General features: G+C 38.4%; 1 protein-coding gene across 7 annotated transcripts in view; it reads right to left on the reverse strand.

The window, feature by feature from the left end:
- YAP1 (Yes associated protein 1) overlaps positions 1-14,687 on the reverse strand; it is a 114,459-nt gene that overhangs the window by 16,851 nt on the left and 82,921 nt on the right. For 3 of the 7 annotated variants that reach the window (XM_015571444.1, XM_006775244.2, XM_015571448.1), the window contains 2 exons: positions 5,558-5,751; positions 3,186-3,233 (listed from right to left, as the gene is read on the reverse strand). In XM_015571444.1, coding sequence (XP_015426930.1) covers positions 3,186-3,233; positions 5,558-5,751 — 242 coding nt within the window. The remainder of the gene's footprint in view (positions 1-3,185; positions 3,234-5,557; positions 5,752-14,687) is intronic. The other 4 variants (XM_006775245.2, XM_015571445.1, XM_015571447.1 and 1 more) reach the window with 3 other exon arrangements.

Consider the following 14,687-nt stretch of genomic DNA (forward strand, 5'->3'; position numbering starts at 1 on the left):
CCTATTAGAGTTTGCAGGGTGTGAGGCTAAATCTCCCCCGACCCCTTTTATACAAAGATGTCAACATGCACATTAAAAATAAAATATAAAATATTCACAGGAAAACACATAAATGAATCTATGGTTTATATCAGTATTAGGACTTCGAAAAGAAGAAAGACAATCTTAGGAGAAGTGTTCAGTGGATTCTGAAACAGCTTTTCCAGCATCTGCTGACAAGAAAGACAGCGGTGGTGGTGGTGGGGGGGGGGTATGTAGGCCAAATTCTTTGCTACTAGGGGGACAAAAGGTTGATGGCTATTTTTTCACAGGGCTGAACAGTAGTATTACTTTACTCCATTTAACTAAAACTATGGACATCTGATCTTCTTTACCATGTGGGCTAATGGTGTAGTACATACAATATCTTCAACAGTAACACTGCGGGTTTTATCACTCATTAAACCCATGACTGACCCTGATGTATATTTATTACTACTCGTAAGAAATGGCTAACACAAATTCATTAGTTGCAAAAACATTTATAGCTATAATTTCTATGAAGATTAAAGCAATTATTTACTCACAAAAAAAAGGGTAACTAATTACAACAGTCTTATATCTATTTTCCTGGGCAGTTTCAAGAATTCAGATGAAGCCACTTGGGGATCAGTCTTGACCTATGTCTTGTAAGGCTACATGGATAATCTTAATTGGTAAGAGGAAGAAAAGCTCCCGGCAGAATCATGGTAACAGTACAGGAGAGTACACTTAGCAGAAGGAAGAGCAATTGGCTTAACCAGGCTACTGACCACAGACCATGAGCCAGGTTGCAGAGTTTACATTAATCTCACAGGTATCAGGAACCACATTCTTAAGCACAAGAAAAGTTAAAAACAATCATACTCAGGGCAGACTATCTTCCCTTAAAATGTTTGTTTTAAAAGGCCTTGAAACAGAAGCTGGGATGCAATCCTTTACAAAGGAGCAATTCATGTATTAGAAAAAGACATGTCGCCAAGACTGGTTTGGCTCAGTGGATAGAGCGTCGGCCTGTGGACTGAAAGGTCCCAGGTTCGATTCCAGTCTAGGGCATGTACTTGGGTTGCAGGCACATCCCCGGTGGGAGATGTGCAGGAGGCAGCTGATCGATGCTTCTCTCTCATCGAAGTTTCTAGCTCTCTATCTCTCTCCCTTCCTCTCTGTAAAAAATCAATAAAATATATCAAAAAAAAAAAAGAAAAAGAAAAAGACATGTCTAGAAAATTAGGCATTACATGCTCAATCTCACAGAGCAAAGACAACGTTTGTAGCTTTAAAGTTTTTTTCTGAGAATAAAAAACACAAAATAGTGAATAATCAAAATGCAACTAACAATTTTAAGCTCTCTGAGGTCAAGTTTCTCTAAAATTCTCCAAATAAATTAAAGTGATAATGTCCATCTTTAACTAAGAAGATATACTACTGCCTTTAAAGTTAAGTTGTCTAAATTTTTCAGAATTCTGTGTTTACCTTAACTATACTGACATAAGTTTACCTGACCAGAGAATCCTATAATATAGACATGTTTTTTTAATGTTATTAGAAAGTACTTCAAGGCAACCTTTGAAATGAGTGATTTGTAAACATTATGAAATTTGGTACCTTTCCATATCCCAAAGTTGATTTTTTTAAAACTGTATCCTTTTTAGGTTGCTTGCTCTTAGACAAATCTAAGAAATCAACTCTGCATTTTTAATGCCATATAAATTGAAATATAATTCTTATTACTTACAAGACTCACCTTTTCTAAAGTTTTAGTAGTAAAAAAAGTAACTAAGAACTCCTAGTGAGAATTTTAGTAAGAGTTATGATTAACTTATACTCGAGTTTGATATAAAAACTTAGAAGTACTTTGTTGATTAGATCTGAGGTTTAAAATCTCAGATTGGAAAAAAAAAACAAAAAACAATTTCCCAAAACACTTTTGGCATGGAGGACTTCTGGCTCAAATTTGAGTTAATTTCTGATCCTATGTTAATTTCCACTTCATTTAGCACAAATATAAGTCTTGTTCAGAAACACTTTAGAGGAAAAGCAAGGGAAAAAATGTCTTCACCATAAAGACCCAATGCTACGTGCTCTTTCCAGACAAGTGTGGTATCAGAGGCCCTCATGGAAAGCAGGCATGTGCTCTCTGCTTTAGCAAAGAGAACGTCTGTGAGTTATTTTCTAACTTGATCTACTGATTAAAGGAGGCACCAATGAGATAAAGAACAGAGTTTCTCCCCTCACAAAGTAACTGGTCTCTATGAAGACGATATCTGACTTTATCAGCACAGTGCCCCAAGGACAAGTTAACAGTATCCAAAATGAGCAACATTCTGCCAACTCCCACTTCCACAGCTGATTCTAACACAATGCACTTATTTAGCCTAATGCAAAAGAGCTACATATCATATGAGGGGTTTCATGGTTGCTTCTGTCCACCTGAGAAAAGTGCAATGACCCCCTACCTCCCAATTCCTTCAAATTCTAGGAACCCTGAACACAAGAGAATCCCTTTGGTTTCAGGAATGACTTTCTGTCCATGAGTCAGATAAGAGGCTGTGCCAGAAGAAAGCATGGCCACTATCTTTCCCTCTAAATAAGATACCTTCACAACCAGTGCTCCCTGGGGTTCATCGAGGAAAACTGTGCTGCTAAAAGCCAACAAAGAAAATCAAAACACTCCCTGGGCAGATCCTTCTCTTCCAGTGATTTTGATATTGTTCCTTTGGAATGTTCACTAGAAAGAACTTTTCCTTTTCTAACAGTAGCATTACAACTATTAATAAAATTTCCTATAGTAGCCTCCCCAAGTCAATATTCCTGTTACTGTTCAAATTATCAATTTAATACTTTTTAAAGCTACACAATATAAAAATTAGGCAGACTTCAAGACTGATAGAATGTACACTGGAGACATAATATATTTCAAATGTGGAATAAAAAAAGACCTCTATGGAATAAAAATGAATACTAGCAGCAATACGGGAGGAGCAGGAAGGGAACAGATAGTAGACTTTCTGGGAAGAGCAACATTAACTGAAGTATCTTGGTAGAAAGATAGCTCAAAGTTATACTGTGGGCTAATCTTTAGTGAGAACAGGCCCTTGGAGCACAAGTTTCTCTCTTTCCTAATATTTTTTCCATTTTTAATGCTAAAACATCAGATAAGAGCCTACCTGACATTTTGGAGAATTTGCTGTGCTGGGATTGATATTCCGCATTGCCTATGAGTAAAAAATAAGATGGATAAAAATTACTTCAAGCCACATGGTTTGGCTATGTAGGCCGACTTACAAATTGTATCCAGACATATCACCATAGCACAGAATTCCCAAGCTAGCCCGAAGCAGCAGACTGAGGAAGACAGGAGCCAATGGAGTCACCACACAACAACTCAAACCTCTCAAGCATTGCACAGCATTGAGGACAGGACAGCAAGACTAGGTGTCAGGACCCAAATCAGGTTTGCTATTGGTCAGGTAGGTTCTTCGCTTCTGAGTATTAGGTGAAGCAAGAAAAATATAATTTGATGTTTTAGTGATAAGAGAAACTGTCGATGGAAGAAGTTCACAGAAAGCCAAAAGACTTAAGACATACGTTATTTATGCCAATTGCTAAAAAACAAAAACACCCTAAAAATATAGACTATTAGTATTAAGAATAGAGCAGTTCTGTCATTTCAATGCAAGAAAAGACAACGCAGTTGGAAGTAAAGAAGAAAGAGAGCAAGAAGTTACCTTCCAAGGAAATGAAGCTATTCTGCCAGGACCCCATCACCCAGAGTAAAAGTGAAAATAGAAAAATTCCTTGGAAGGAAGCGTTTTACAAGGAGCAGCATTTTGCCCACCAAAATACCACCAAAAAGACACCAAAAACAAGCCAGGCTGGTCTATAGCATACAACAAAATGACGAATAGCCCATTTCTAGACTTTTATATATGAAAATTATAAACAGTAAAACTTTGACATAAGTAATTAAATCACTTTCTTAACAAGATTCCTTTGGTTTTCAGAGTCTTCCATTCATATGTGAAACTAAGACTTGTATTTACTTAGACCATCTAGTACTCAGTAACAACAAAACAAAAAGCAAGCATGGAAAACAGGCTGTGTAAAGGGTACTCTTAAATTACTTTATTTCTCCTAAGAGCTACATGATGGCTCCCCCTTGTTCTGATGATGAATGTTATTTAAACGAGAAATCTTTCCTTTAGAGTAATTTGTTAGTCGTTAGAGACACAGTAAACGGGTTAATATGCTTCCTGTCCCCACCTTCTTAATGGCAGATGAAGGAATATTTCTTGCAAGACCACTTCCTGACACCGCCTGCTGGCACAGACCCTCCTACCCTCTCGGGCCCACCTTGGTGCCAGCCTCACACTATCGTTACACTGAGAGTACTGACAGCGCAAACAGTGGAAAGGTGAGTCTGTCTGGGAGTTCATGGCTTATTTTAATTCCTCAGCTTCCAGGTCCTCAAATCGCAAATCAGAGTTCAATTCAGTTCATTCATTTCCATTAACACTCCAGGGACACTTTTTAAATATAGCCCTCATTACAAAGAAAAGTACCTTGTTTAAACGCCCACTTCCTGGTAAGACATGTAGAGTATTATTTTTTTAATATCTGTACTTAGCATGCTATGATATAGGTGGGGGAAGGGGAGTATGGACACATGTATTTAATGTTTATAAACAGATAAGAGTGTCTCTGAAAAAACACACACACCCACACAAACAAGAAACTGACAGCTTTTACCGTTTCTACACTTATTTTTATTATCCCCAAAATTTATATAAAACTTAAAAAATAAACTGTTTTGATAAGATCACACCCCCATTACATAGACTTTATCCCTCTCAATCAAGATAAAGTAAAAACTGATTTTTAGATGAGGGATTATCCATTCTTATGGAACATAAAGACCAACAGTACTTTCTGCAAGAAAACTGATGGAAAGGTCATAAAGGATTTTAAGATCTCTAATGTCCTTTCCTTCCCAACATTAAACAACAACAACAAAAAAACCCCCAAAGCCGGTAATTTTTACGGAATTTTGGCACCTTCCAAACTTAGGATAACGTGTGTTATGTTTTAAAAGTCTTAGATTGAGCAATACTGAAAGATAGCTGTCATATGAAAAATATACTGGAGTATTTCCCCAGGTAAAAGAATTCATTTAAAGTAAAAGATGTTTTTCCCTAAGTGATGTCCCAGAGTTTCCCCGTTAGTGAATGTTCAGAATAGTAACTGCAGAAGCACAGTAAGCTACAATTCCATGTACACGTGAAGAAGCACCCTTGCTTCCTTCAATTTTTGCGTGGCTGCAATGACCATGGCCCAAACCTCTCTTTGTGATACAGTTTTACATGTTACAGTCCATGTGATCAAAGCCCAGTCAAGAAACTAAACTAAGACAAGGACAGGGCTGGATAGAGTGTTTCTGTGTCACTCTAGTTTTAGAGAAACATTCCTCTAACTAATAAATAAAATACATCCAACTTCATTTTGAAAACAGATCCCAAAAAGTGGAAGGCTGGTTTCTAACCTGTGGCCTCACCTGCCGAAGCAGTTCTTGCTGCTTCAGTCGCAGTCTCTCTTTCTCCATCTGCAGTTGCTGCAGCCGCATCTGTTGCTGCTGGTTGGAGTTGCCGCCACCCAGGACTCCTCCCTGAGGGCTCTGGGGAGCCAGCGGTGGTGGCTGTTTCACTGGAGCACTTTGACTGATTCTCTGGTTCATGGCTGAAATGAAACAAAAGATGCGTCCTAAAAAACTAGCAAAGAAAAGAGGTATTTAGTTATTCAAAGCAACTGGGGATATTAGTCTTTTTCTGTAGTAAATCTGGAAATAACCTAAAAACCCATCAGTAGTGAAATGGTTATGTTGATTTATTACTACTGTTAGTCATGTTGTTACAAGCTGCAAGGCAGCCACAGAGAAAAGACACAAGGGGCAGCTCCAATGGGCAATGAATGACAAGGAACAGTCTGGGACACATGAAGTTAAAAGCAAAGTGCAGAGCAGAGAGTACAAAAAAAGGGGGAAAATGTACACTACATGCCTATCCAGAGAATATGAATTGAACAGCAGCCAAGAAACAACCAATACACGTTGGCTCTGGAGCTGGGAAACTGTGTGACTAAAGGACTGAGTAGAAGAGAGACATTTTCTGTAACCTTTTGAAGTTTGAATGGTATGCATGCATTGCTTATTACAAAACAGAAATACATATTTAATTGAAAAATACATCTCCCACCCTGGCCAGGTAGCTCAGTTGGTTAGAGCATCTTCCATATATGCCAAGGTTGTGAGTTCGATCCTTGGTCAGGGCGCATACAAGAAACTAACGAATGCATAAAAAGTGGAACCACAAATCAATGGTTTCCTCTCTCAAATCAGTTAAAAAAAAAATCAAAAACCAAAAAACCATAAACATTGCCCAAAGCAAGTGAGACAAAACATTCTGAGCAGTAAAGCCCATCAAAATTATCCTTGCCCCACGTGGAGTGTTGTCCCATACACCACAAAGGTTGCAGGTCCAACCCTTGGTGAGGACACATACAGAAGGCAACTGATGTTTCTCTTTCTCTTTTCTCTCCCCCCCCCCCCTCTCTCTCCCCCCCTCTCCCTTCCTCTCTGTCAAAATCAATAAACAGCTTTTCTGGCGGTGACAACCTCCCCACGACAACATGCCCCTCGCCAAGGATCTCTTCCACCCCTCCGCAGAAGAGGAGAAGAGGAAGAAGCGCCTGGTGCAGAGCCCCAATTCCTACTTCATGTGAAGTGCTCAGGAAGCTATAAAATCACCGCCGTCTTTAGCCATGCACAAACGGTAGTTTTGTGCGTTGGGTGCTCCACTGTTCTCTGTCAGCCAAGAGGAGGAAAAGCAAGGCTTACAGAAGGATGCTCCTTCAGAAGGAAGTAGCACTAAAAGCACCTCAAATCAAGATGAGTGGGAAACCATCCCAATAAACACATTTTGGATATAAAAAAAAATCAATAAACATATCCTCAAGTGAGGATTAAAAAATACTATCAATCTGTAATATATCTTAAAATATATATCTACTAGAGGCCCGATGCATGCAATTCGTACAAGGGGTTCGGCCCTCACAGCCCCGGCTTCATCTGGGAGGTCGTCTGGAAGAATGTCTGGAAGGTTGTTGGCTGCCTGGTCTAATTAGCATATTATGCTTTTATTATTATAGACTATATAAAACCCTAATATACAAATAGACTGAATGGTGGAACGACAGGTTGCTATGACACTCACTGACAACCAGGGGGCAGACGCTCAATGTAGGAGCTGCTCCAGCCCCCGACCGGCAGCAGTGGCGGGGGGTGGGCAGCAAGTGGGCGACACCAGGCCAGTCAAAGCGGGTGTGAGCAGGGGCCCTGATCACCTCGCCTGTCGTCCCACAGATCGGCCCTGATGACCAGCCAGGCCTAGGGATCCTAACCATGCATGAATTTCATGCACCAGGTCTCTAGTATAATAAAGTATATTACAATGATCTGATGCATGCTAAAAATAAAATATACCCACAAACATCTGGGTGGCGGAGATCTGTCTAATTCAACACCATGATACCCCCAATACAGCCCAGGCAGTCACTATTTTTTTAGTTGAACCTACATTACACCATCTAACAATAAGAAATGGACTGGATTCTTATGCTAGTGAATTTCAGTCACTGATACAACCACACTGTGAATTGTGGTAATCTCAGTAAGCAGATGGAAGTTTTATTATGGGAAAATGTTAAGAATGATGTATCACCTTTTCAGACATTCAAATTAAACTTTTTTAAAAAAAATCTTTATAGTTGAGAGTATTTCAGATGTCCCTCTTTCTTCCCCCATAGTCTACCTCCACCTGGTTCCCGCCTCACCCTAGGCATTCACTGCCCTATTATCTGTGTCCATTGGTAATGCATATATGCCTAAGACCTTTGGTTAATCTCTTCCTGGCCCCTTTCCCTTTGAGACTTGTCAGTCTGTTCCATATTTCCATGCCTCTGATTCTATTTTATTCATCAGTTGATTTTGTTCATTATACTTTTTAATTTTTAGGTTCAATTGCTGATTGAGAGATATGTATTTATTGTCATTTTATTGTTCATATTTTTAAAAAAATATATTGATTTCAGAGAAGGGGGTAGAGAGAGAGAGAAATATCAATGATGAGAGAGAATCATTGATCGGCTGCCTCCTGCATGCCCCCTACTGGGAATCGAACCTGGGACCCTTCAGTCCGCAGGCTGACGTTCTATCCACTGAGCAAAACCAGCTAGGGATATATATATAAGTCATTTTCTTCTTCTTCCTCTTCTTAAAGAATACCCTTCAACATTTCATATAATACTGATTTGGTGATGAACTCCTTTAGCTTTTTCTTGTCTGTGAAGCTCTTTATCTGATCTTTGACTCTAAATGAGAGCTTTGCTGGGTAGAGTAATCTTGGTTATAGGTCCTTGCTTTTCATCACTTTGAATATTTCTTGCCACTCCCTTCTGGACTGCAAAGTTTCTGTTGAGAAATCAGCTGGTCATATGGGTGCTCCTTGTAGATGACTAACAGCTTTTCTCTTGCTGCTTTTAAAATTCTTTGTCTTTAACCCTTGGCATTTTAATTATGATGTGTCTTGGTATGGGTCTTTTTGGGTTTCTCTTGTTTGGGACTCTCTATGCTTCCTGAACCTGTAAGTCTATTTCTTTCACCAAGTAGGGGAAGTTTTCTGTCATTTCTTCAAATTATCCCTGTGATTCGAATGTTGGTACACTTCAAGTTGTCCCAGAGGCTCCTTACACTATCTTCATATTTTTGGATTCTTTTTTTCTTTTTGCTCTTCTGATTGGGTGTTTTTTGCTTCCTCATATAACCGATCATTTATTTGAGTCTTGGAATCCTCTACTCTATTACTGAATTCCTGTAAATTATTCTTTATTTCAGTTCTACAGAAGCTACTTGGTAAGCACTAAGTCTTCCTCCTCAGTCTTTCCCAGAGTCCGTTATGAACAATAAGAACTGTCTTACCTCAGGACTTTTCCTTTTGACATTTCTCAGAGGACTGTATTTTTTATTTACAAATTTGTATACACTCTCTTAGACTGGAGTGCCACAGGAGTGGGGAGATAACCACATATATATCCTTAGTTCCTAGCACAGGGTCTGGCACAAAGTTTGTGCTAAAAAAACCCGTTAAAACGTTCCTAAGTTGAATATTCACTGAGGCAGAAATTTATTTAAGATACAATACAGAAATCCCGTTTCTCTTTAGACTGACCAACTCTTCTGAGTCCAGCAAGACGTAAGAACCAAGGATACCAGAAGAAAAATTATAGAGCAACCTCCCTCAGATGCCTTAGTTAAAATTCAACCTACTGATTCATAAAGTTTCCAATTTTTTTGAGTCATTTTTTTGTCCTTCAGATATTTCTTTTGGTGTAAATAGTAAGATCACTGTGGTTAAAAGTCACTTGAAATAATTCCTCTCTGCGTGACTCAGCCAACAACTCTATATATGGTTCACTTGTGAGTTTGCTTTTGAATTTTAGAGACTTATTCTACTTCCCACCCACCATCCTCCTATCCCCAAGAGATAACTGTTACTATTTTGCTTATTAAATAGAAAAGGGCGAAGTGGAGTCAAGTATTCATAGGATACTAACATATACCTAAGAAGTTGCTGTGTGTTTGCTTAAAGAATAGAATAATGTATATGTGAGTTCACTCCAAAACAATATATAGAGGTTTTTCCCATTTTCTTTTTTTTAAATAGTTGATTAGTATTCCACTCAACCAATTCTTTATTAGGTCTTCACTATTACTAAAGAGTACCATACAGAAGAAGCTCAGACATACATAATTTTGTATTTCTACTGCTGTATCTTTGGGGTAGAGTCCTAGATTGGAGAGATTGCTGAGCCACTGGTTAAAACCTAAGTAACATTGCCAAGTCATCCCCCATTCCCCGTACTCTATAGGGGTTGTACTTTGTTGTAGCTCAATAAGTAATATATGAAGAGTATCTTCTTATCCATCACAGTCTTGGATTTTTACCATTCTGAAAGATGAGAAATGGTTTCACAGTATTTTGCTTTGTCTTATTATAGAAGCTTGGTCACTTTCCAAATTTTAAAGGGCCACTTGAATTTTTATATGAATTATCTTTTCCTTTTTTAGACAACCTTTATATACTAGGGATAAAAAACCAAAAACACCTTTGTCATATGTAAGCAAAAACTAATTTCCCTCAGCTTATATCTTTTTAGTTTGCTTATTTTTTCCATAAGTTTATTTTTTAAGTTGTCAAATTCATCAATGTATTTTGAAATTTGAGCTATAGTCTCTACACTCCCAGGTAAATGAGGAATTCACCAATCTTTAAATTAAAAACTATATGGTTCCACTTTATTAATGAAATTCTTTGGCAATTCAATCCATTTTGAAATTAGACTGTATAAAGAAGCCTAATTTTATCTTTCTTCATGACTATCCAATAGTTCTGACACCACTCATGGAAAGTGGATCATTCCACCAATCATCTTTTTTTTTTTTTTAAATATATTTTATTGATTTTTTACAGAGAGGAAGGGAGAGAGATAGAGAGTCAGAAACATCGATGAGAGAGAAACATCGACCAGCTGCCTCCTGCACATCTCCTACTGGAGATGTGCCCGCAACCCAGGTACATGCCCTTGACCGGAATCGAACCCGGGACCTTTCAGTCCGCAGGCCGACGCTCTATCCACTGAGCCAAACCGGTTTCGGCTCACCAATCATCTTTAACAGTTAAATCTCCTTAATTATTTTGTTTTTGGATTTCCTATCTTGCTCTTTAAGTGTGTTACTCTTATGTTAGGTACAACACTTTTAATTACAACTTTTATGTTTTAATAGCTGATAGGGCAAGCCATTTTTTTTAAGCTAACTTACTACTGGGATCTAATTTAAGTGCATGTGGTTAAAATAACATGGTCTGTATACTGATTCTTGAAATTCGTGACCTGACATGTGGGCCAGTCGGTTCTACACAGGGTTTCTGTCCCTCCTCCTTTGTTCTTACCTCCGAGGCCCTGATACCCTCAGGCCCGACTGGCCCTACACCTGGCAGCCCCAGCCCCGCCCTTGCTTACTGTTGTTGCTCTGTGCAGTTTCATTTTCTGACCTACAGAGATTGTGACCAGTTATGTCTTTTTGGTTATCTCTTTCAAATATTTTGTCTGGCAGAGCAGAGAAAGATGTCAAAATATGACAAACATACTGCTCCATACTATCAAAGCCTTAATTAATCTTTTATGTGGAAAAAAGGACAGACTTATTTAAGAAATGTCTTTACAAAGAACAAATTGCTAAAACTTTCGTAACTATGGTTTATAGTTTAGTATTTTATAGGGGAATACATGGGAAAAAGGCCCCCCAAAATTGAAAGCTAACATTTGTCAGGCACCAATCAATAATCTCATTTAATACAATTGCTTGTATCTATCTACCTATCACCAACATTAGATGCATAACTGACAGGCATCACAGCCTGTAGAGGCAACAAACCACAACTAGAATTGAGTACACCAATTTAGTAATTCATCTAATTTTTGGTTTCCTCAACTGCAGGGATGGGCAAAAGTAGGCTTACAGTTGTGAATATGCAAAGCAGAGTTTATTCTTGTATTATTTAATTACTGAATAATTTTTCCTGTTGAATAATTTTCCATAAACCTATTTTTGCCAACCCTTGGATAGCTGGGGATATTAACATTTCCCTTTTGGAGTTATGGTGGGGATTAAGTAATATATGTAAGGCATCTTATATAACAAAAGACTAATATGCAAATCGACTTAACAGCAGAATGACTGGTCGCTATGATGCACACTGACCACCAGGGGCACTCAATGCAGGAGCTGCCCCCTGGTGGTCAGTGTGCTCCCACAGGGGGAGCGCTGCTCTTCCAGAAGCTGGGCTCACGGCTGGCGAGTACAGCGGCAGTGGCGGAAGCCTCCCCACCTCCTCGGGAGCGCTAGGAATGTCCGACTGCCAGCTTAGGACCACTCCCCTCGACTGCCGGGGAGCGGGCCTAAGCCGCCAGTCAGACATCCCACGAGGGCTCCTGGACTGTGAGAAGGCACAGGCTGGGCTGAGGGGGACCCCCCCCTCCCCAGTGCATGAATTTTGTGCACCAGGCCTCTAGTCTATATTATAATCCTGAATATAGTAGATACTTCATAAATGTTAGTCTCCTCCCTTTTGCAGAATAGTTCTTCTTAAACTTTAAGATTAGTATGCCTACAGATAATCATCCTGGCTTGAATTCCCATAGCTCCCTTTCCCCTCTTCCCACTTTACCATGTAACTCATAGTTTCAAAGTATTCCATGATTCACAAAGCTATGTGTAACATATCTCCTAGAAGATCTAACTGGAAAAAAATGGGTGGTGGAGTTTGAGCCTTAGCTCAACCCCCTTAGGAATCCTTCTCTTTTGATGAAACATGTGCCTGGCATTCCAAGACATTCAACATATTTCTCCAGAGAGATGTTTTATACATTGTGCTATGTCAAGTGTGATAATATGAATTAAATATGAATCAGGGGCTGATCTGAGAATCTACCAGATACATTGAATGTCTCATAGATTGAGGCCTAGAGCAAAAAAATATATTGGGGGAAAATGTTTTCACTTGTAAGCAATTAAATAAATAAAAATTTAAAAAAATAACTGCTAGGAAATAGCTCATTAGTAAGTTGAGGATTATTGGAATTGTAAAACACGATTTCAAAACAGGTTCCAGATCTATACATTCTCAAACATTTCATGTCTTAAGAAACATTTTCAGCTTTCCACACTGGGTTTTTATTAAGTAATACAGCATTTAATATGTTAATAAAAGTAATATATATTCCTTGTGAAACTAACTGGACAATAAGAAAACTGCATGCAAATGAAGAGGTAAATATCCTCTGCTTCCCACTAGTTTCTGAGGATTAGACACCATAAACAGTAATCATTAATGACAGTGATCACATACTGAAGCGGTTGGTAAAACCTGGTGCAAATCTAAGCTTATCTGACTATTCAAAACCACATAAAAGGAAAAACAGGACATTACAAGATGGAGGAGGAACAACTCTGCAAAATTAAACAGAAATTTCCACAAAATATGCAACAGAAACAGCCTCTCTGGCTAATAATGGTGAGCGCTTTAAGCTGTGTTTACCTACATGCTGTTACCTATGGATACAAGCAGTGCCACAAGGTTTCCATATAAAGAGCTCACTTAAATGACCAATTCAAACAGCCTTGTTTATCTACTGAAGCAGATTTATCCCTCTCCAGAAGCATCCTGTTCTTTACCTTCTGAGTATCTCAAGCATTTCAACAAAGCGCAGAGCTGTGCACCCACATGGGGTGCAGCAGACCTCACAAGCAGGCATGAAACAAAACAGGCTTTGTTTCCTGGGGGAAGGGGGAAGGGCGGCCAGAAAAGAACAGCATTACCAACTTCTTCCCCTCCATGATCAAGTGCTGAAATACCAATGTTTCCAGCTTTAATAAAATTTCTAAAAGGTAAAGAGGAAAAAAAAATATCCCTCAAGTATAAATCCCTCAAGTATGACAGAATTTTTAAAATTTCCATATGCTTTAAAATACAGATTCTGTGCTGCCTGGACTATGAAATAGCAACCGTTTCAAGTTTTACTTAACAAATCAATCCTGACAGCTTTATGGTAGCAAACCATCCACTCAGCAATTACTGAAAAATAAGAGACCACCTTTCTCAACAACAAAGGAGGTCATCACCATGGATCTCTTCTGAAACTTCATTCTAAACATCTGAGTTCTGAAACTTCAGACAGTTTTTATATTTATATAATCTGTAACCTCAACTGTGGACTATTGCAAAGAACTACAGATCTGGTAATCCACCATAAAGTTTGGGATAAGAAATTAAATCCTCGTAATCTCATTAAGTATAAATTTAAAATTAGAAATAATTTTTGAACTTTTAAAACATTACCTTACAACAAATCTCCCACAACAAAAGAAAGCATTTCCTTACTTTGTCTAATACAGTGATTTTCAGCCTTTTTCATCTTATGGCAAAAATTACTAAAAATCTACTGCACACAAAAAAATGTGGGTTTTTTTTTTTGTCAATCTGACAAAAAAATAGGTAGAATTTTTATTCATTCATATCAGATGGCTATTGTGCTGGCTGTTATAATTCTTTTACTTGACAATCTAAGGGAAAAGAAGTCAGTGCTTCTTACTAAATAGTCAGGTATGGCATGTTTTAAAAATTCTTGTGGCACACCAGTCGCTGGTCTATGTTATAAAGTCTCAGACATTGCATTTTAACATATTAACATGGCTATATTAATTTGTTCATAACATTTAGAAACAAATTTTAGATTTTCCCATACCTACAAGAGTACTTAAGACTATAAAATAATAGACTTGTTAAAAGAAATGAATGCTTTTCTAAAAACACAAACTAATAGACCATCTATCAGTCTTAAAATAGAAAAAAAAAAAGCCCTAACTGGTTTGGCTCAGTGGGTAGAGCGGCGGCCTGCGGACTAAAAGGTCCCAGGTTCGATTCTGGTCAAGGGCATGTACCTGGGTCGCAGGCACATCCCCAGTAGGAGATGTGCAGGAGGCAGCTGGTCGATGTTTC

The sequence above is a fragment of the Myotis davidii genome, unplaced genomic scaffold, assembly GCF_000327345.1.
Source record: "Myotis davidii unplaced genomic scaffold, ASM32734v1 scaffold8, whole genome shotgun sequence".
Lineage (NCBI taxonomy): Eukaryota > Metazoa > Chordata > Mammalia > Chiroptera > Vespertilionidae > Myotis > Myotis davidii.